The sequence below is a fragment of the Melospiza melodia genome, chromosome 9, assembly GCF_035770615.1.
Source record: "Melospiza melodia melodia isolate bMelMel2 chromosome 9, bMelMel2.pri, whole genome shotgun sequence".
Lineage (NCBI taxonomy): Eukaryota > Metazoa > Chordata > Aves > Passeriformes > Passerellidae > Melospiza > Melospiza melodia.
In genome coordinates, this window is record NC_086202.1 from 31,799,088 (window position 1) to 31,823,116 (window position 24,029).

General features: G+C 45.2%; 1 protein-coding gene across 2 annotated transcripts in view; it reads right to left on the reverse strand.

Annotated features, from left to right (window-relative positions):
• The window catches only part of PRKG1 (protein kinase cGMP-dependent 1), a 389,824-nt gene that overhangs the window by 316,757 nt on the left and 49,038 nt on the right, over positions 1-24,029 (reverse strand). For both annotated transcript variants that reach the window (XM_063164082.1, XM_063164081.1), the window contains exon 2: positions 10,083-10,249. In XM_063164082.1, coding sequence (XP_063020152.1) covers positions 10,083-10,249 — 167 coding nt within the window. The remainder of the gene's footprint in view (positions 1-10,082; positions 10,250-24,029) is intronic.

Here is a 24,029-nt window from a genome sequence, read left to right on the forward strand (position 1 = left end):
TTTTTCCCCCAAGCCCATCTGCCAGGGCTGCAAAGAAGTTGCAGATCAGGACCCCTGCACATCAAAGCACAGGGAAAAAAATCAGAAAACTTTGCCAAATGATGCAATGCAAACATCTCCCCCCACCATCCCTCCCAGTTTTATCCTTTTGTTTGGATTTATCCTCAGACCTGTCTCTGTCAAAGCCTTGGCCAAAAATCCAAAGTAGAGAAATCTATGGGAGGTTTTTCCCACCAAAAGAAGGAGAAGAAAATGCAGGAAATCTTCTCATGAGCTTCCCCCGGGGTGAAGAGATGTTCAACCAAGGTGAAATCTCTCCTTAAACTTTTAAGGACAGATTTCAGGAACATGGAAAAGCTCTCTGGGACCAAGAGGAATGGTTTCCCCCATTTCACCCATTCCTGCCTGGAACAGCAGTGATGAACTCACTACTCAGCAGCTCCTTGGGATGAGCTCCTCCAGGAAACCCTGCAGGATTCCAGAAGAAGCAGGAGCTGATCCTGATGGGATCCCTTCCAGCTCAGGCTGTTCTGTGTTTGTACAATTCTGACCCAGCCTCTCTCTCCTTCCCCTTCCCAAAATTGGTGATTTTGAGCTCTCTCCCCACAACCAAGAGCAGGAACAAAGGGCACAGAGCTCCCATGGTCTGATTATTTTTGTAGATGAGTTTTCCAAGCAAACAAGGAGTCCAAAGCCAGCGGAGCCCACACAAAGGGAGCCTTCCTTTTACTGGTCCTTTAATGATAGTTTGGATTCCAACACTGGAATTTTTCTATCTGCACACACAGCCTGAGTTACAGAGACCTGGAGCTGAAGGGGCACAGCCAAAGGTCAGAATCCAGGCTCCCCCATGTCCACTGCTGGACTGAAAAGTCCTTTTATTTCACATTTCACATGTGGGAGCCGCAACAAAAGGAAGTCATGGAACAGCAGGGGGGACAAGAAAGACATTTGTGCCTCCCTTTCCAGCTGCTATTATTAATAAAATGAATGAGGCTTTATCTCCCCAATTTCTTTGGTAAATAAAACCCCCTCCACCACAAAGCAGCCTTCAAATAACTGCTGAGCAGTACAAAAATAAATGGCACATCAGCTATGAGCTTATGTGAGGGAAAAACTCATTATAATTACATTTATCATCCAGTGGGAACTGTTTTGGAAGAGGTTACACCTATCCCCTGTTTTCCCTGGAGAGGGATAGATGGATATCTGGCTGCCTGGGGATGAAGCAGGTTGTAGGAAAGCATTTACAGAATGATTTATCTGTTTGAAAAACTCCGAGTTCTCCTCCCCAACGATGAATTCTTTCAGCTTTTTCCAAGGCTGCCCCAGTTTTGTGTCAGTACCACACTGCAGAAAGACTCAGAGAGGCTCAGGTAACGATTAGAGGAATGGCAAGAGGAGTAAATCACTGTGAATAGGAGCAGATCCCAAAGAAAGCCGGGCTTTCACTGGAGAAATGAAAGGAATTCTCAGGTCAGCTCGACACTCAAACTTCCACAGCCCTGCAGAAGAACTGCCAGCAGGCCCCTCTCATCCAATCCCAGCAGGAATTTGTGCTGGCAGCAGGGCTTGGCTGAGCACAGAGACACCAGACTTCACTCTTTGGGGCATTTATATCTGTATAAATAATCAAATATCTGTATAAAGCATCAAATACCCTCCAGTCCCTCCTCTCCTCTCCCGGTCTGGCGCTTCACAAATCTGGGAAGTCTGAAGCCATCAGTCCCAGCTTGGATCCCATTTTCTTCTCCCTACCAAATACTGGCTTAGTTAACCAAAGATTTGGTTTTTCCTTGCTGAGAAGGGATGACTTCACCATTATTTCTGATTGCATTTTAAGTGCTAAGGTTTAGCAGTGCAGCTTTAAAAATAACTGCTCCATCCAGAATATCAAACCACATCTGTCACAAGCCCAATCATCCTTTCATATCCCATCTCATCTCATGAACATTTCATGAAATAAGTACAAGAAATGTTTAATTCCCCATCACTAATATGGGTAAATAATACTCTTGGAAGAGTTAATTATTAAGACACCGTAAAATTAAAATAACGAGCTGATAACAGTGGAAGATTTGCATTCCGTTGCCCTGGGTATGGCAGGACAACCCAGTTTCTCCAAGAGGCAGGAAACCCATGAAGCCTGCAGAGGAAAAACCCTGATCTGACTCCTGCCCAACCCTGCAATACCAGGATGAATGAAACAAAAATGAACAGTACAAAAGCAGATGAAAGCATCAAACAGGAGAGCAAAGAAGAAGCTGCTGCCACAGGACATTTTCCCAAACCTCTTGGGAAGTCCTGGGAAAGGCAGGCTCCTTGGAAAACAGTGATTTGTTGGCAGGCTGTGCAGAAATTCCCACATTGCCATAATTTCTAATTCATTCCTTGCCACATGAGCCTGGAAATGAGGGTGTGGATTCTGTCCCCATCTGTCAGAGGTGGGGCAGTTCTCTGCTGTTAACTGGGCAGTTTTGTTTATCTCTTCTACAACCAACCCTCCCTCCAGGAGACCTCTGCTGTTCATGGGCCATTAATTATTAATTATCTGCTGTCCATGGGCCATTAATTATTAATTATCTCCTGTCCATGGCCAGTGAGTGTCCCTGCAGGGCTGATCCAATCCCACCATCCCATGGGGAGATGCTCCGCCCAGGGGAGGAGCCAAGCATTCCTGCCTGGATCCAATCTGAGCTTTGGGACCCCACAGCAGCCTTTGCCCCCTGCACTGCCAGAGGAGCAGCTTTCTGCTGCCCTGCATGGCCAGAGGGAGCCCAGGCCCATCTGCAGCAGCCCTGGAGCTGCAGAGGAAAACTCCCCCCTTGTGCAGGATCCCTGCTGCACAGAGCCACAGCTGGCACTGCAGGAGGGCTGAGCCCCCATGGATGGGGCTGGGACACCGCCCTGGCACACAGGGGGCAGGGCATGGTCTGGCTCTGTTTATCTTTTTGTACTATTGCATCTGTATTTTAATTTTCCTAGTGAAGAACTGTTATTCCTATTCCCATATCTCTGCCTGAGAGCCCCTTAATTTCAAAATTACAATAATTCAGAGGGAGGGAGTTTACATTTTCCGTTTCAGGGGAGGCTCCTGCCTTCCTCAGCAGACACCTGTCTTTCAAACCAAGAGACCGAGCTCCTCTGGACACTGAGTGAAGGCTCCCCAGTCTCAAAACCAGAACCTGTGCACTTTTTGCTTAGGACAGCAGCTCCATACCCCTCCAGAGGAAGTTTGGAATCTCAGGTAGGGTCCAAAAGAGCTGCTCTGAGAGGCAGAACAAGTCCTGAAAGCAGAACAGCCTCAATTGTGTTGGAAGAGCCCTGACTGCAATGGATGCTGCTGCTATCACCTTCCACAGAGCCCCTGGGAGATGCAGAGAGGTGGGAATTAGCAATGTTATCAGGAATATCCTTGGGAAAAGCACTCAAAGCTGCCTGGCCCTAGACTAGAAAGGAAGGAATTTCCCAGAGGAAGCCTAGCAAGGACAGTATTTGGGCACACAGGACAAACCATACTGTGAAAAATCCCACCTGCAGGGGCTCAGCTCTGTCTCTACAGGTGTGATCCCAGAGCATGACAGTGACCCAGAACAACCCAGCACAGCCAAACCTGTGCCAGGGCCTCCCCACCTTCCCAGGGAACAATTCATTCCCAATATCCCACCCAGCCCTGCCCTCTGTCATTTTGAAGCCATTCCCTGTGTCCTGTCCCTCCATCCCTTGTCCCCAGTCCCTCTCCAGCTCTCCTGGAGCCCCTTCAGGCCCTGGAATGGGCTCTGAGCTCTCCCTGGAGCCTTCTCCTCTCCAGGATGAACAATTCCAGCTCCCCCAGCAGAGCTGCTCCATCCTTCAGATCATTTATGCTCCTTAAATCCAAAACAGGTCTCTGTTCTCCACAATTTGCTCATTTTTAAGTACCAGTCCCACCATCCCTTTCCCTGAGAGGAGGAGGATCTGACTCACTAGACCCTCCCAGGGAATTAGTCCTGTTCAATGAGATCCATAAAAAAAGAGGAAAGAAGGGTCACAGGGAGGTGACACAAAGGTGTGACAAAGGGATGACTGCACAGAGTACCCAGAGCCTGCAGTGACCCTGGGGGGAAAGCAGGGAACTGCCCAGGAGGGAAGAGGGAGATGTGGGGAGTGAGAAATGTCAGTGCCAACACACTGAGCAGGAATCCTTGGGGCAGAGGCTGTGCAGGCACTGAGGTGATGCCTGGGGGAACACAGACAACATCCATGTGCCTGCTTTGCTTTGGATTCAACAAGAAAAACCCCAGAGGAGCATTTCACCCCATGGAAGGACTCCCATTATTCATCTCCGTACTTCAAACAGCCACACAGAATTTGTTTGTGTTCCCTTATCAGCCCCCAGCTCCACATCCCAGCAGACGCCACAGCTTCTAGGAACACACTGCTTCCCAAGACTCCCAGAAACCCACATTCCCATGGGAAATCTCAGTCAGATCCTTCCTCTGGGGGAGCTACCAAGAAGGAAGCAAGAGACAAAGTCACCTTTAAAAATAAAAGGCAAATCCACAAAACTGAAGATAAAAATAAAAGGAAATTTAAGAGGAGAGGGGAAAATAACTAAAACAGGGGCTGGTTCTCAAAAAGCTGCTTCTTCCCTCTCCATGCCTGTGGAAGCAGGAGCACACAGGGGATTTTTCTTCCCTCAGGTTCTCCAGGTGCGTGCAGAGCTGCAGCCTCAGAATTCATGTGCAGCATCCACTGACAATACAAAACCATGAGCCACAAAAGAGTCAATCCAAGGAATTCCCCTTTCCCCCTCTGTCACTGAATTATTTCTTCCATGCTTCATGGGAATGGCACCAGCCCTAAAGGGAGGGGACTCTTCACACCTATGACTAAAGTTCCTAAAAAACCTAAAAAAAAAAACTATTCTATTCCAAATTTTATTCTAAAAAAGTCTGTTTATTCACAGGACAGCCTCAAACCTGGACCTTGCCACCTGATTTCTGCACAGGATCCTCCTGCCCTAATACAACCTGACAGCCTGCAAAACCATGAGCCACAAAAGAGTCAATGCAAGGAATTCCCCTTTCCCCCTGTGTCACTGAATTATTTCTTCCAATTATTCTTCATGGGAATGCCACCAATCCTTAAGGGAGGGCTATTCACACCTCTGACTAAAGTTCCTAAAAAACCTAAAAAAAAATTCTATTCTAGTCTAATTTTTTTTGTAAAAATAGCTGTTTATTCACAGGAAAGTCTCAAAACTGGACCTTGCCACCTGATTTCTGCACAGGATCCTCCTGCCCTAATACAACCTGACAGCCTACAAAACCATGAGCCCCAAAAGAGTTAATCCAAGGAATTCCCCTTTCCCCCTCTGTCACTGAATTATTTCTTACATGGGAATGACACCAACCCTACAGAGAGGACTCTTTACGCCTATGACTAAAATTTCTAAAAAACCTAAAAAAATCTATTCTATTCTAAAATTTATTCTAAAAAAATCTGTTTATTCACAGGAAAGCCTCAAACTTGGACCTTGCCACCTGATTTCTGCACAGGATCCTCCTGCCCTAATACAACCTGACAGCCTACAAAACCATGAGCCCCAAAAGAGTTAATCCAAGGAATTCCTCTTTCCCCTGTGTCACTGAATTATTTCTTCCAATTATTCTTCATGGGAATGCCACCAATCCTTAAGGGAGGGCTATTCACACCTCTGACTAAAGTTCCTAAAAAACCTAAAAAAAAATTCTATTCTAGTCTAATTTTTTTTGTAAAAATAGCTGTTTATTCACAGAAAAGTCTCAAACCTGGACCTTGCCACCTGATTTCTGCACACGATCTTCCTGCCCTAATACAACCTGACAGCCTACAAAACCATGAGCCACAAAAGAGTTAATCCAAGGAATTCCCCTTTCCCCCTGTGTCACTGAATTATTTCTTACATGGGAATGACACCAACCCTACAGAGAGGATTCTTTACGCCTATGACTAAAATTTCTAAAAAACCTAAAAAAATCTATTCTATTCTAAAATTTATTCTAAAAAAATCTGTTTATTCACAGGAAGGTCTCAAACCTGGACCTTGCCACCTGATTTCTGCACAGGATCCTCCTGCCCTAATCCATCCTGACAGGCTGCAGCTGGGTGGCTCAGCCAGAGGAAACATTTGGGGTCGGAGGTGAGATTTCACATTTATCCTCGTCAGTGCGAGGCAGCACACCCACGCACAGCCCAGATCTAAGGTGCAGCTCTCTGAAAACACCTCCCCAGCCTGCGCTTTCCTTAAGTGCCTTCAGCAAAATGTTAGGAATGTTGCAAAGTCAGCAAATGCTGCAAACCTGCAAAAATATCACTTGGGAAATTCGCGGAATTCACACAATCACTGGGTTGCAAGAGAATTTGAAGATAGTCAAGCCCAACCCAGGCCCCAACACCTCAATTTAACTACCAAGTGCCACATCCAGTCTTTTTTTAAACACATCCAGGGAAATGTTTAGTGTTTTTTCTCTTAAATAAAAAAAAAAATGAGGTAGCAGACTCATTTATGGTCAACTTACAAGAACTTTTTTTGGCTCTGAGAACTTTCTATTTGAACCCCTCTCAGAACAGCAAACTTTCTCCCAGGAAAGGGAATATATCCAATAAATAAATTTATTTTCCTCTCACAATTGTTTTCCCTGCAGAGCTGAGAGTTTCAATGGGGATAGTTTAAGGCAGAGCATCACTGATGCCCCTTTTCTCATTCCCAGTCTCACAGCCTGGGGGAATATTCCTGCTGGAGGTGGGCACAGCAGGGATATTTAATGCTGCCAGCAATTTCAGCCCCTGATGGGTATTTGTCACATCACAAATACATTCCTTCCCACCTTCAAAGCACAGCTGTAAGGGAAATTTTTTGGTGTTGCTCAAGGTTTAGGGCATCTCTTGACCCATTTCAGTTAATGAGGAAAAGGTGAGGGGGTTTCTTGCTACTTTTGGAACAAAAGGGGAATCAAGGGGCGTTCTCAGAGGGCTGAAGGAACAGCACAGGGAGGGTGAAGCCAGAGAAATAAAGTGCTTTAAAGAATAGGACGTGGTGGGACCAGCACCTGAAAGCCTGAACCAGGAGCCCTCCTATCCCTAGAGGGGGGAATTTGGCCAGCAAGACACAGTGGCTAAAGTCACTTCAGAATACAAAAAAAAAAAAAAAATCAAAAAATAAAATTTAAAAAAAGGTTTATTAGACTTATTAAAAGCAAAGAAGCTCTAAATTCAGGATTCTGCTTGCTGAGAAATTTCAGCTTCAGCTCCTGACTCAAAGCTCTGGTTTTTGTCACTACCAGCTCAAAGAACAGCAAGAGCCCCAAGTAAGGAAGGGAAAAGGAATTAATGGAAGGAGGACAGAATTTATTTGATTTTTGAGAAAACACCTCTCAGTAATACTCAAAGATGGGTCTCTCCAGAAGAGTTTTGCAAAGAACAGAGTTTTCATTTGGGTTGATTGTGTTAATAATTGACAGGACACAGAATGATGAACTAAAATGAGCTCTCATAACCATAGCCCAACCTATTTGATAATGTCCTCTCCTATTTCCATGACTTCATCACTCATTGCATTATGTCTAAACACAGACTATAAACTCTCCATAATTGGGTTTGCAAGGCATTATGCATATTTAGGGAGCTATCTAAATACTCTTAAATTAAGTTACAAAGCCAAGGGAAGAGCCAAGTCGTGCCCTCACACACACACAGGGCTGCCAGGAGTACACGGAAAACCTCAAGTGCCAAGAAAATACAAAATTTGGTTTTGACACACATTTCTTGCACACTCATCACCACAAGGCTAAATAATTGTCATAAATATGATAAAATCTATCAGCAGTAAAGGGTGATCTGAGTAGTAAGAAGTGCTAAATACCCCAAACCATGCTGGAAACAGTTCTGCCCCTAAATCACCCCAAAATCCTCTCCAGGGAGTGGGAAGAGACTGAGCAGGAGATAAATACACCCAGATTCCAACATGTCCTGTTCTTTGGGGTTTTTTTAAAGGGATAGCATTGAACACCACATCCCAAAAACAGCAGGGCAGCAAAAACCCCATGAGCAAACCTCTGGTGGGGGGAAAATTTGGGAAATGAGCACAAAACTGCACAGGGCAAATCCTCCACATTTCCTCTAGGAAGAAAATACCATTCAAGGATTATTTTAAAGCAGTTTTTTATCATCAACAAAACAGACTGTGCACCTCCAAGCAGTCTCTGTATTCAGAGGACTGAAACCCTTAAATCTTACCCTGCAAACCTCCAGTCTTTCCATGCAAACCTTAAACCTGGGGATGGAAACATATAATTCACAGAAAAAAAACATTTCAATGTGCAAAATTCAAAACTATGAAAAGCCAGAGGAATTAAACCTGTGCCTTGAGAAAGGACTTAACCTTAAAAGGACAGAAGTTTCAAGTTGTTTTGGGAAAGCAGTGAGGAGTATTTGCAACTATACAGCATGAGGAATTTGGCAGGAAAACTTGTTTAAAGGATGGCTTACTGCCTTGGAAAGATTTTTTGTTTAAAAGAACAATTGAAGATATTAAAATATAGATGAGCAAGTGAAAAGGCGTTATCTGGCCAAAATGTTTGAGTTGTGGTGAGGAGCAAGAAGAATTTGATAAGCTTTTATCTATTGTGGTGCCAAATCACAGCAGGAAGGAAAACAGGGATATTTCCCTGAGAATTCAGGATCAGCCACTCTGGATGCACACAAGCTTTGATCCAGCTCAGTAACTCTGACAGCTCTGACATGCACTTCCTTAACAATAAAAAGCACAAATACACACAAAATATGCTCAGTTTGACACATGGAGAGCAAGACAACCTGGGAAGCAAACAGCACCAAGCACAAGGAGCTGGGATTTTGGAAAGGCAAAACACTGGCAACAAGTGCCAGAAGATTTTTGCAAAGCTGAATGAGAAACCTCAGCACATCCTGGGACCAAGCCGATGCCCAGGATGCACCAACACCATTTTCCATCCTCCCAAGGATGAAAATTAATCTCTCCTGTGGAGAGCCCTGTGTGCTGTACCAGCATTTCCACCATCTCTCTGCTCTACAGCCACTTCCCATCTCCATTCCTTTTGCTAAAATCCTCATTTATCCATTAAAAAAATGGCTAAAAAAATTTCCTCATTTATCTATGCAAAAATGGCTAAAAAAAAAATCCTCATTTATCCATGCTGCGTCCACATTTCCACCTGGGAGGAAGCTGTGAGCACCTTCTCCCTGTTCCACAGCCACTTCCCATCTCCATTCTTTCTGTTAAAACCCTCATTTTTCCATGCAAAAAATGGCTAAAAAAAAAGGAATGTCCACATTTCCACCTGGGAGGAAGCTGTGAGCCACTTCCCATCTCCATTCCTTCTGTAAAATTCCTAATTTATCCATGCTGTGTCCACATTTCCACCTGGGAGGAAGATGTGAGCACTTTGTCCCTGCTCCACAGCCACTTCCCATCTCCATTCCTTCTATTAAAATCCTCATTTGTCCATGCAAAAAAATGGCTAAAAATGTCATGAATGTCATAAAAATGGCTAAAAATCCTCATGTGTTCATGCAAAAAATGGCTAAAAAAATGCATGCCCACATTTCCACCTGGGAGGAGGCTTTGAGCACCTTCTCCCTGCCCCACAGCCACCTCCCATCTCCATTCCTTCTGCTAAAATCCTCATTTATCCATGAAAAAATGGCTAAAAAAATGAATGCCCAAATTTCCACCTGGGAGGAGGCTGTGAGCACCTTCTCCCTGCTCCACAACCCCTTCCCATCTCCATTCCTTCTGTTAAAATCCTCATTTTTCCAGCAAACCATCACCTCCAAGCACAGCAGCTCTGCTTAGGGGAGGTTTATTCCAGTGCAGGGTTAACAGCTTTCACCTCCTCTCTTTAGCCAGGCAGGCACACAAATCCAGGCTGAATTTTCCAGCCAAAAGCAATCCACACAATTTTTTAGCAACCATATTTAGACAACCTCTTTCTCTGAAACCGCTTTTTCCACGAAAGGTTTTGTGTCCAAGTGTTAAAAAAAAAAAAAAAAGGAATAAATAAGATTTTTCCCAACCCTACCTTCCATGACGTAGACCAGGGAACCCACATCTCCCTCCTTGATGATGCAGCTGTCCTTGCCATACTCCACAGGGTACATACAATCCACAATCTCCTGGATCTGGGACAATTCCAGGTTCTTCATGAAGTCATTGTCAAGGATTGCTTCCTTTATTAGCTCCTTGGACCTGAGGAATAAATAAATGTATTTTAAAAAATATATCAGTGTTTTCCCTAAAAACATGCAGAGAACACAAAAAAATTACAAAGACGTGAACTTGCAATTATTTGTTGTAAATAAGCTTTAGACACATCCAGCCCTGCAATAAAAATAGATTTTTGTGGAGTTGCAAAATCCCCTTTTAGCTACAAGTTTCGCATCTACAATAACACAGCTCTTGGAATATCTTCCGTACACAAAACTGAATGGAAGCACAAACAAGAAGCTAACAGATTTATTACTTGGTTTATTATATTTTCTATTAATTATACAAACTGGAGCACACCAAAGGGTGACACTGCATGGAGATTCTCTGAGTATTTATATTCTAATCACCACAGGAGGCATTTGGCACAAAATCCCTAAACCCACTTGTGCAGGTGGACAACTGAGAATGTTAAATCCTGATCTAGACCAAAAGTGAAGCTCCTAAAACACATCCAGGCTGGACAGCAGCTCCTGAGCCCTTCACTCCTCACCCCTGGAGCAGCCAGGAGGGATTTAACTGCTGCAAAGATGAGTATGAAACAAGGTTTTCAAAGAAAAACATTTTAATGGGTCGTGTCTTCTTGAAAAAGGAGCCTAAATGGGAACTGGGGACACCCAAACTGTGGGAAGTGGATTTGTAGAGAATTCTCAAAGCCTGATTGAAGGCTCACATAGTGTGTGCACCTGTGTGTAAACTCTGAGTTAAGAAATGCTGGCTTAGAAATGCCATGGAACAGGACGGACATTGTGGAAAGAGAAATGGAACTAGAAACAAGTTTCAAAGGATGGCCTTGAAAAAAGACCGGATACTTAACAGAAATTGAACTATGAAAAATGTAACTTAGTGTATTATAACTATAAACACTTATAGCGTATTAAATTAAAAAATAGTCGGCTTTGATTGTAACGACACGAATTACAACATCTGAATTGTCTCACCCGTTTCCTAAGACTGAAAACAGAATAAAAGTTTTTTAAAACACCATCTCTAAATCCAAAAAGAGCTCAATCTGACACCAAACCAGCCCAGCCTTGCACAGGGTTCCACCCACCACACTGCCAGCTCGGTGATGTTTAAGATTCTTTTTATTCCTTTGATAGTTTGGAGGTTATTTCAACACTGGGCACCAGAAGCCACCAGAAGTGACCCTGCTGAAGGGCAGGAGGGGACAGGACCGGGCTGCCAAGGACAAGGTGGGCTCAGGACACCACAAAACCATTCCTGAGAGTTGGAATCTGCCCTCACAGCCACCCCCTGTGTGCAAATAAGAACCCCCAGGTAAAGCTGCACCTTGGTGGTGCCCAACTGGCCACCAGAGAAAACCTAATTAAAGCTTTTGTGTTCATCACGTCCACCTGCATTCCAATTCCAGGCTTTTATTTCATTCCAAGGCTCCAAATTTATCTCATTTCTCCTTGACAAAGTCAGGATTTCAAGTGGAGTTGCTGCAAAAATCGAAAGACCCAAAAAGACAATGGAGAATTCCTGGCCCAAGTCAATCTTCCCTCCGGATGTAGAGACCCTCAGCACAAAACAAAGCTCTCCTTGTTGGAATTGAACATGGGGAAGGATTTGAGGAGGAGTTGGGAAATTTGGTCCAAACAACAGCAAAGGAACAGTTGGACAACAACAGTTGGACTCAATGAGCATAAAGGTCTTTTCCAGCCTTTATGATTCTAGTCAGGGGAGAAGCAGCAAAACTGACCCAATGTGAAAAAATGTAGGAAATTCAAAAGCTTAATAATATTATCAATATTATATTAATAATAATATGATCTCAGGTGTGTAAGAGAACATCTGAATCACTTGATTCAGTCTCTATCCTCAATACAGGAACATCACAGTGAGCTCAGAGGTCATCCAAACCCTTTTAACCACCCCACAAAATACATCACCATGAAGGAAAACACGTTGGCTGGGCCATCAATGAAACACAGCTTCATCTCTGCCACATCTGAGCATCCTAAAATTAAATACCCGCAAGGAAAGGGCTGGATAATAACTCAGTCATGCTTGAATGTGAGCAAAATAGGCTTTATTAGCAGGGATAATTGGTTAAGATGAGGCTTGCACTACAAAGCCTGTGAGAAAAGCACCTCTAGCTGCCCTTAAACAGGGCAAAACCACCTTGCAAGGCAGCTGCTTATTTATGAGAATATTCCATAAAATCCCAGACTGCTTTGGGTTGGAAAAAACCTTAAAAATCAACTCCTTCCATCCTTCCCACCACAGACTAAACCACCCTCCAAAGACTGGGAGCTCCCAACCTTTCCAGCAGGAAATATTCCATCCATCTTTCAGAACAGAGTAGGAAAAAAGCAGAGTTTGACACACTTGAAAATGAGTTGGTCCTAAAAATACAACATCAGAGCTATAACGACAGCTTCTCCATTGTTCCCTGTGAGAGAATCTTCATCACTCTTAATAATTCAGAAAAATTATTCATGCACTGCTGTGGCTTGCCAGTCCCACACACTCACACATGCCAGGCTTTCAGCAACTTCCACATTATTTTATTATTATTATTATTATTATCTTTTCTTTCCCTGTAATTCACAGAAGCCATTTCAAATAAACAGGATTTTTTTTCTATTGTGTTTATTCATATGTCCAATCCCAGGTGGGAAAAGCTCTCCCAAGACCATCAAGTCCAGCCTGTGTCCAATCCCCCACCTTGTCACCAGCCCAGAAACACATGAATTAACTCCTAGCTCCCAATTATTCAAATAAAAAATTATAACAAATTATTCAAATGCTTCTCCAAACCACGGCATTCCTTAATCATCACCATTATTTCAAAGCAGCAGCTATCCCACATGTGTGAATACAGGAATCTACCCAGTAACACAGAATAAAAAGTATTTTAAATGGTTAAAAATCACACTCCTGCCATGGCAAGGAAGTGCTTTAAACAAGATACAGCTGTTCCATTAGCTCTTATTTCTTCTGTGCTTTCTGGTTCAGGTTTCTAATAGGAACAAGGCACAAACAAAATAACCTACAACATTTGTAAGGCAGCAGGAGGACTGCTTCTAAATGAGTTTGTCTGAAGGAAGAGGATTTCCATGAATATTTACTCAGCACTGGAGTGGATGTCTCTGCCTTCAGAGGGTCACTCAGAGTAGAAAGCAGTTATTGCCATCTTTCCCCTCCAGAGCAAGCCTGGCACCAAGCCATCCCTGTTTTCCTGCAAGATTAATGACCAAATGTGCTGGAGACTTGATGAAGAGTTTAAAAAGAGGGCACAATCCTCCGTGATACATCCTGTCCCAAATCACTTTAGGTCCATCACAGTAATTAATAAGGCAACAGGAGGAAGAAGCTAATTGCGTTCGAATTTGCAGAAGTCATGCAAAAAGAACCTTAACAAGTTGCCTACAAATACACTTCATGCATTAAAAACCTGCTTGTGCAGTGCCCAAGTCCAGGTCTTTAGAGCCACCTGGGACAGTGGAAGGTGTCCCTGCCCTGGCAGGGGTGGCACTGGATGGGCTTTAAGGTCCCTCCCACCCCAGTCCTTTCTGGGGTGCTTTGCAATGCCTGCAGTAAAATAACCAAACCCTGTTGTTATCCTTGACAGGAATTCCCATTTTCCAAGGAACACAAGGAATGCTCATCCCAGGCTCTTCTCTCAGAGCAACACATTCCCCACGTTGGGTTTGTACCTTCTGGCACGCGCAGTAAACATTGAAACACAGAGTTGTTCTTCATCCCAGAAGGGCTCATCTCAATGTGGAAAAGCCACTCGCTGGCTCTTAGGGAAGGGAAGAATTTAGGAGCAGATGGAAAAACTTCTGACAGACCCCTCTCCAGGGATGCTTCCAGAAACCAAAGCCTTCCCTGTAGTGGTGCAGCCCCAGTTTGGAGCCTGCAGGAGCCTGAGGGTCCAGGGGAGCTACCCAGGAACCCCCTCCAGGGAATGTGCTGCTGATAGCAGATTAAACAGAGGTGGGTCAGGAAAAATAAACTGAACTCCTAATTTATTCTGATCATTAGTGACACAATTCTAAAATTTAGGGTGTTTAACACCACAGCTTTGAAGCAAAACCATTTGAAACTATCAGTAAGGAAAATTAAAAGCAACGTAATGGTTGGACAGGCTGAAAGATGCCTGCAAAAAAGGGGAAGAAAAAACACACTTCGGAGTTACAAAGCTAAGCAAGACCATTTAGCTGTTTCCATCTCAACTTTGAGCAAAACTTTTCAACATGCCAATAGTAAAGGGAGGAAGGAGTATTTTTCTTTCTGATGTTTCCCCCATCAGGAATTAACAACTACTACTAATAACCTAAATCTCCATATTTAGGAGGGAAACACCCACAGGAACTTGACCAAGCAGACAGAGAGAGTTCAAGTTTACAGAAGTAAAAACACAGGGTCCTGGGAGAGGAGAACTTGTTACTTACTCATAGAATAAACCCAGCTCAAAGCTACTACAACCATGGCACCTTTTTGGGCTGGGTCACCACTGCTGTAAAAATCCAAATTATTTGTAGAAACTCATGCCCTAAAGGGCTATTTTTTGGGACATTCCATATCCCTGCCCAAGGAATTAAGCTGATTTCAGAGATAAGATGTATGGAAAAAATCTGTGCAGCCTCTGTCCCTGAATCTGAGGAGGGATAAAAGAACCCAGCCAATCCCTACAACAACTGTTTAAAATCCACACTGTGAAATGTTTAAAAGTGTTTACCTCTACAAAATGTGGCCGTGGAAAAAGAAAAAAAACCCTTCCTTAAAAAGGGATAACACAGCCAAGGATTGAGCCTGCTCCAGCTTTCCAGAAACCATCCAGCAGGATACGAATACACAGCAAGAAGTGTCAGACAGATTTTTTAAAAGCTGTCTCCAGATGTATCTCCCTTTCCAAAGGGGGTGTCCATTGCAAGCGGCACAAAAAGCAAAGTTTCCAGCAGGGTTGGGGAAGCTTTTTGCTCAAAGCTCACCTTTGTAGAGCTTCTAACTCTGCTTTAAGCCCTCATGCAGTTCAAAGAGTAGGCGAGACTAAAAACACTCAGCTCTGCTCTGGAATAGAACCCCAGAGTGGTTTGGGTTGGAAAGGACCTTAAAATCACCTCCTTCCTCCCCCTTTGGGCTGTCCCAGACACCTTCCACTATCTCAGGGTGCTCCAAGCCCCACTGTCCAACCTGGCCTTGGACGCTTCCAGGGATCCAGGGGCAGCCACAGCTGCTCTGTGTCTGTGCTGGGGCCTCTCCAGGCTCACAGGGAAGAGTTTCTTCTGTCTGTGGAACCTGAATTTCCCCTCTGTCAGTCTGAACCCATTCCCTGTGTCCTGTCACTCCAGTTATTGATGCAGGGTCCCTCTCCAGCTCCCCTGTGTCCCTTCAGGCCCTGCAAGGAGCTGTGAGGTCTCCACAGACCCTTCCCTTCTCCAGGCTGAGCATTCCCAGCTCTCCCAGCCTGGATCCACAGGGAAGATGCTCCAGACCCCTCAGCAATTTCAGGAGTTGCTCCAACAGTTCCATGCCCTCCTCACATTGAAATATCTGCAGAACTCAATCTCCTGTGGCCTGGCCACACATCCAGAGGTTACTGAGACCCACAAGGCCTTCAGTGGTACCAAAATGAGCATCACCAAGAGACAGCAGTCCAGACCCGTTCCTGGCACTCCTCCCTTACCAGCGAAACCCTTAGCAGGATTATGGATTGTTGTCAGTTTCCAGGTTCCCATCAAAGAACCAGAGGTAGGAAGGAGAACTTCCAAGATGATTATTTAATCCCCCAATCACCATCCTGAAGCCCAAACCCTTCAGTAAAGCTGCTTTTGCAAGCAAAGTGAAATTTTTGGTGCCAAGGCAAGGTGGAGGGTCCTCCCTGAGTGCCAAAGCTCCCAGAGCAGGAAAAAAACCCCAGCACAGGGCAATTCCTGAAGGGTGAAATGCTGGATAATGCCTTCAAATCCTAAATCCTGCAAGGGAACAAATGGATCTCTTCATAACTCACTCTGAGGAGCAGAGCAGGAGAGGAAAGCTCCAACCTTTGGGTAAGATCTGGGGCCATTAATAGCTGATAACTCGGCATTAGCTGTTTGTTTTGGCTCTGGATAAAGCCCACTCTGGATGTTCCTTCAAGGGAATGTTAAATATAACTCCAGAGAGCTATTCTTGTCTCAGTAACTGGGAATAAGAGTAGGATTCAAGTCTGGGACCGAGTAACATGAAGGCCTTTAAATACACTTGTGGATTTTATTTACAAGGCTTCCCATTCCCACAACACACAACCCACAGCCCATCTTCAGGTTTTAGGGGAAATTTCTGAGCAGGATCTTAAGCATCTTCAGCGTGGCTGCTCCTGAAGAGCTGGATGGAGGAAGGTTCTTCACAAGAGTCCACTCAAATTTTCAACCAAAATGCCAATTTAAAAATGCTCCTGAAGAGCTGGATGGAAGAAGGTTCTTCACAAGAGTCCACTCAAATTTTTTAACCAAAATGCCAATTTAAAAAGAATGTTCTTCACAAGAGTCCACTCAAATTTTCAACCAAAATGTCAATTTAAAAATGCTTCTGAAGAGCTGGATGGAAAAAGGTTATTTACAAGAGTCCAATCAAATTTTTAACCAAAATGCCAATTTAAAAATGCTCCTGAAGTGCTGGATGGAAGAATGTTCTTCACAATAGTCCACTCCAATTTTTAACCAAAATGCCAAATTTTAAAAATGCTCCCAAAGAGCTGGATGGAAGAAGGTTCTTCACAAGAGTCCACTCAAATTTTCAACCAAATTTTAAAATGCTCCTGAAGAGCTGGACGGAAGAACGTTCTTCACAAGCATCCACTCAAATTTTTAACCAAAATGCCAGTTTAAAAAGGATGTTCTTCACGAGAGTTCACTCAGATTTTCAACCAAAATGCCAATTTAAAAAGGATGTTCTTAACGAGAGTTCATTCAAATTTTTAACCAAAATGCTAATTTAAAAATGCTCCTGAATACTTGGATGGAAGAAGGTTCTTCGCAAGAGTCCACTCAAATTTTTAACCCAAAAGGCCAATTTAAAAAGAGGTTAAGCAACTCTACCCTGATCTAAACCTGTAAGTCAGGAAAATAGCTTCCACATTTCCAGGTTTTCTTGCACTTCAATACAACTCAGAGTCGCAGAACCGAGTTGCTCTGCAGAGAATGTTGCTCAGACAGCTCCATTTAGGATTTCTAAATATATCAGTACACTGCTGTTCATTATATCATATTTTGGCATTCGACATTTAAAAAGAAAAATCATTTCAGCAAAAAAAAAAAAAATAAAATTCAAATCCCCTTTCACCTACGCTGAAAATTGTTGTTGGTATAAAAATACTGTAGGCAAGAGTTGGTTAACTTGCATTTTAACATGTCTCACCCCACAGATCTTCATTTACCGCCCTTTTTTAGGCTCCTATTTTGCATCCTTCAAAGCCCCAGGTTTAGATCCCAGAAATGTTGGCAGGCTCAGGCAGGAGAAGCAGTTCTTGGTTCTTGCCAGCACAATTTGCCTCCTCCTGCACTCCCTGACAGCTCTGAGGAACTCCCACATGAGCTGCATTTTGAGAAACCACTACCAAGCCCTCAGAGCAGGATTGAGCAGCTCCTTGATTACCTGAAGCAAACAGCAGAAGCTTTGGGCAGCTAATGAGAGGTGAAAACACAAAAATCAGAGGAAAAAACTGGGTTGGGAAAGATCTCTAAGGCCATGGAGTCCCAGCTGTGCCCAGTGCCCACCTTGTGCCCAGCCCAGAGCACTGAGTGCCACCTCCAGCCCTTCCTGGGACACCTGCAGGGCTGGGCACTGCAAAGCTCCCTGGGCAGCCCCTGCCAAGGCCTGAGCACCCTTTGCATGCAGAAATTCCTCCAGAACACGTGGCAAAGCCATGGTGAAGGGGGATGGGTGTCTCTAAGGCAGACTTCTGGGGGTTGTTACCCCGTGCATTTCACAGTTTCAGCGCTCACATCCAGCACAGCTGTGCTGGAGCCTTCTTGCACCTACAAAAATAGCAGAGAAAACACATGTCCCCATATGTCTACACACCCAGGAACCCAGAAACAACCCAAACTCCTCCAGAAGGAGCTCGGTGAGCAAGACAGAGTCACAGAGACCCAGACAACACATCCTGAAGGTCATGGCGATCTTGGAAAGAACCGTGGAGTTGAAAGGCAGGAGTTTCTCCATCCATCAAACCATTATCCATGAGGGCTTCCAGTCCTGGCAGCTCCCCTGACTGGAGGCAGGGATGAGGAGTGGAGCTAAATGGCAGCTCCAAGAGTTGCCCCAAGTTTGTCAGTGCCTTTGGAGGCCTGTGTGGCTCCCTAGGGATAAATGAAGGAGTGGGCAGCGAGCTGCACCCAGATTCCCTGGAGAAGGGAGTTACTGATGGCCACCACGGAGATGGCTTCACCCTGGTGCAGTGGGCAGGAAATCTGCCAAGGGGATGATAACCTAATTTACATAGATGCAGAAATCCAATTAGAGATGCTCTGAGCAGAGACAGCTCACTCTGCTCTCCTGGATTAGAGGCTGAGAACACGTCAGGAGCTCCTCCAGGTGCACCGTGGGCCAGGAGAGATGGATGTGCTCTGCAGAAACACTTGGCTCCTCCCTGACAAACACATCCACAGGGAATGCTGTCACAGCCAGGGAAATACAGAGCTGCTCCAGTGAAAGTTCAGCATGGGGATCCACAGGAATTGTGATGGATGGGGAGGGGGGAGCAGCGACAGAGACTGCACATCCCTCACTGTGATTCACCCAGAGCTTGTGATGGATGGGAGTGTCACCAGGGAAGTTCCATCAGCTCTCTCCAGCCTGGAGAAGTCCCTGGATGAAATGCCATAGGCGTGTGGCAGTGGAATGCAGACAGTGCTTGGAGCCTCAGTCTTCCAATAAATATCTCTGAGGATTTTAAGGAAAACTATTTCTTCCTACTCCACGAGTCAGCAGGAGGCCTGACATTTGCAGGCAGGCTTTGGGACATAAATATTTGCAAGATGCGTGGCATTACCCAAATAACTCCCCACTGACAAGCACCAAGGAGCAGCCAGTGGGGACAGAAGGGCAAGAAGGGTCACTCCAGGCTACAGCCATGGGAGCACATCCTGCAGGCTCTGTCTAGCCTGCCAATAAACCAGATTAGGGCTGGACAAGCACCTTGTGGCCGGCACGATGAACTCTGAGCAGCCGCACAACCTGATAACGTTTAACTGGAGAAAGAGCAGCAGCAGGAAGGAAGCTCAGGAGGTGTCTGTGGAAAAGCAGGGGGATGGAGCTGGGAGCAGGGCAGAGCTGCTGCTGCCTTCCTTCTGCTCAAAGGCAGGTGGGGGAGAGGCTGGCACACTCAAAATATTATTTTCTTGTTCCTATTTCTACTGCATGAGCATTGATCGTGACAATACCACCGAGTTTTTAAGAATATGCCAACAACTGCTCTGCACAACTCTGATAGGAATGCAGGGAACAACAGGGACAGGACAAGGGGAAAGGGCCTCAGGCTGGGCCAGGGGAGGCTCAGCTGGGACAGCAGCAGCAATTTCTGCATGCAAAGGGTGCTCAGGCCTTGGCAGGGGCTGCCCAGGGAGCTTTGCAGTGCCCAGCCCTGCAGGTGTCCCAGGCAGGGCTGGAGGTGGCACTCAGTGCTCTGGGCTGGGATGACGCCCTCAGGTTTAGCTTTTCTATTTTTCAGATTCTGTGCTGCTTTAGTGTGTGGGTCTGAGCTTCACATTAAGGGATGGTGAGCTCTGTGCACAGAGCAGGGAGACAAAACAATTCCTGCTGTAGCTGGGGACCAAGGACAAATGATCCAAATCTCAGGCCCAGGAGCACAAACAACGTGGGCTGAAAAGAGAAAAATAAGCAAGATGGGACTGCATTGGTGACCACTCATTCATTTTGTGCCCATTTTGGTTCACCTTGGGTGCAGCCCTGGCTGGGCTCTTGTGCTGCCCAAGGTGGATCCATGGAGGAGATCCTTTTAATAAATCCCTGCTTTATTCTTTAACTCCGTCTGGCCTCTGTTCTAGGTCAGCCTTCTCAAGGCATCAGGGGACAAGGTGGACTCTGTGACCCTGGAGATCTTTTCCAACCTTACTAACTCTGTGGTACCAAAACAACACAGGGCTTTTGCTCTCAAATGCTCTTGCTCATCCTGTTTTAGAAATTTCACTCAGAATCCCGTGGTTGTGATGTTGCCTTTGGCTGTAACCAAAAAAAAGAACCCAAACTCTGAAGCACTGTCCTTATGGAGGGGAGATCCCACAGCCACAGAAGGGATGCTCAGCACAGCAGGAATGAGAGCAGCACAAGGCAAACACCTCCAGAAAAACCCTCTCACCCAAAAAAAAAAAAAAAACCCACACCACAAAAAACACAACCCCAGGCATGGAAAGCTCCAGTCTCATGCCTTTTGAATCGTCATAAAATCTTATATTGTGAAGAACAATCTTCAGGGGGTAATTGGTGGTGGGTTGGGGATTCAGAGAAATTTCCCTAATTCCCATAAACCATGTGGGACAAACTCCAGGGATAGCTGCAATCACCCAGCCACATGTAAGCACAAGACAGAGAGAACTTAAAAGAAACGTTTTGAAGAATAAGAGTGACAAATGAGCTAGGAGAAAGCAGGCACCAAATTCTGATGGAAGGCGAGGGAGAGATGAAGAGCTTTGAATTTGAAGGACTTTAGGAAACAGCCCTTTGATCAAAGTAACTCTCCTCCAGAGGCACTGAATGTTTCCAGGAATTTCAGCTGGAAGGATACTGAAGGGAAATGTCCTATTTGTGGCAAATGGGAAGATATTTCTGAACAAGTAGTAACCTCACATTTCATGGCAACACTTGTCCTCAGGGAATCCTAACAGAATGGACATGCAGAGGTAAAAGAAGGATGCAGCAATACAAAAGGTGCTGCCCAAGGAAAGCTGAGGAATAACGTGGAGACTGTGAAATCACAGAACCAGTTAGGCCGGAAAAGCCCTCCAGGATCACCCAGTCCCAGCTGTGCCCAGTGCCCACCTTGTCCCCAGAGCACTGAGTGCCACCTCCAGCCCTGCCTGGGACACCTGCAGGGCTGGGCACTGCAAAGCTCCCTGGGCAGCCCCTGCCAAGGCCTGAGCACCCTTTGCATGCAGAAATTGCTGCTGCTGTCCCAGCTGAGCCTCCCCTGGCCCAGCCTGAGGCCCTTTCCCCTTGTCCTGTCCCTGTTCCCTGGCAGCACAGCCCGACCCCCCCTGGCTGTCCCCTCCTGGCAGGGAGTTGTGCAGAGCCACAAGGGCCCCCTGAGCCTCCTTTGCTCCAGGCTCAGCCCCTTGCCAGCTCCCTCAGCCCCTCCTGGGGCTCCAGCCCCTTGCCAGCTCCCTCACGGGTTCCAGACCCTGAGTAAGTTTTGGGGGTCACTCACTCTGGTCTTTAGGAGCCACTGTGACCTCCTGGTGTTACAGCCTGCAGAACCAGAATCCCAGTGTGGGATCCACTGAGGTATTCCCAAGGGAAAGCTGTCCCTTTTACAAACAGGGCCATTCCAAGGGGAAACAGGAGCAGCACTTGTTTCTGAGGACACACAGAACAGGCATTAAGGCACGCAGCTTTTCTGCCTCCCTCAGCAAGCCAGGAAAGCCCCAAAATGCACAGTTCAAATGTGCTGCCATGCTGCTGGCCAGGTCCTCAACAGAAAACCTTTAGTTCACAGGAAGTCTCCAAACAGAGCACCAAAGAGAAGAACCAACCTCATCTCAAGGCTAAGAACTGTGACAGAACAAATAAGCCAGAGAATTAAGTTACCTTTATCTGCATCACATGAGCAGAAAACAAAGTTTGCTCCCATAATGTACTGCTGGCACTGCTTTCCTTCCCTTGCACTACTATCCTGCACTAAACTCTCCCCTCTTCCACCTCCCTCGTGTCTCATCACCTTCCCACACCATCTCCCATCTCCAAAATGTTTGCTCCCATTGCAGCAACTCTGGCTTGTGCTCCTTTTTCATCTCAGTGCCTCACTGACATTCCTAGCGCAGAGCACCATGGGTTTTTCTTTCCTTTCCCTCCACAAATGCTTTCTCCCCTCCTGCTCCTCCTGCAGGTCCCTGCCCCTTGCTATTTCACTGCTCTCAGGGGGCAGCTGAGCAAATAGCAGCCAAAACGGCACTGGATGGGCTTTAAGGTCCCTTCCCACCCAAACCATTCTGAGGTTCCATGAAAATGAAGAAAAGAAATCCCACTAAAAAAGCAGACCAGGACATCAGTGCATCACAAGGAGACAAATGGTGTTTCTTCCAATGCAGCACATGTGGGTTTCTAGGGGAAAAGCTCCTTTCCTCTGTCCCAAATATTTCACAGGACTAGGAAAGAAACCTTGCTCACTTTCTGAAAAGCACTGCTACAACTCTTCTTCGTGTTCTGAGTCTGTTCCATGCCCCACAGGCCTGTGTTGAGGAAATATTTACATAAAGGAATACACAGAAAGAGCTAAAAAGAGATTGCGAAAACGTGCCTGCCAAGGAGCAGAGTTATTTCCGTGGAGGAAGCAGGAACTACTGGAGGGAGCTGAAATAATTCAAATCCAGTTTAATCCCAACACGCCCAAAAAAGTGTCATTTAAAATTTAAGTGCATTTTTAAAGATAACAGTTATTTTAAAGTCAAAAGCAGGCATGAGCTGTTTGCATAAATGCTCATATCCCATATATTCAGGTGATTGGAAAGATCAGCCCAAGCCTGTCTTAAACACTGAACAGTGAAATTAACTGGCACTGGAATTCCTGGAAAACACACCTTCCTTTAGTGAGTTTAAGGGAAAAAAAAAAAAAAACCAAAACATTCTAGCCTTTCAAGTCAATGAGAAAACAGCACAATTTTGTGTCACTGTCGTATTTTCTGGAAAAATCTCTGCCCAGGACTTTGCTCCTTGGAAGCTGAGAAGCCTCAGAGAAAAATGAAAACAATAATGATCTGATTTGCTTCTCCTGTGTTTGGTGCTTTGGAATGTGGTTTGGACATTGTTTTCCTACAGTTGATTGTTTCATTGGTTTCATGCGCATTGTTTTCACTCATTGACCAATCAGTGCCAAGTTATGTCGACAGTAGAAGAAGTCACAAGTTTTTCATTATTATCTTTTAGCCTTTTGTCTCTATCCTTTCTCTATTCTTTAGTATTCTTTAATATAATACAGATCATAAAATAACAAATTAGCCTTCTAAGAACATGGAGTCAGATTCATCATTTCCTCCCTTCGTCGGGGGTCCCAGAAAATACAACAACTTTGAGCATTCCTTTTTAAAATTTGAATGCAGCCTGTTCTCCCAAAGAGCAACAGCAGCCAGACCTGAATGGAAAACTCAAACCCCCAAAAAAAGCAGCCAAACCCTGGGTGGGTCATTGTTTATCCTGGAGCCTGCACTTCCACATCTCCTTTTGCAGCAGGTTTGAAAAGTCTTTCCTTTTCAATGGAATTCAGTTTATTTACCCTATTTCACCCACAAAGCTCCACCTTATCTGAAATGAAACACCTCTGCTCACCTAACAAAGCCCTTCAGGCAGCTGTGTTGCACAGGCAGATTTTGGAAAAGTATTTTAACTTTTAAATTTAAAAGTATTTAATGAGTGCTCATTCCTGGAGAGAAAGTTTCTCTCCAGGAATGAGAACTCCTGGGATTCTCCATTATGGAACTCTAAGAAGAGGAATCCACTTCTTCCAGCTAAGGGAACTGGGACATTCTGCTTGCTTGGACCCACTTTGTAATGCCAGGACACAGGGAATGGGTTCAGACTGACACAGGGCAGG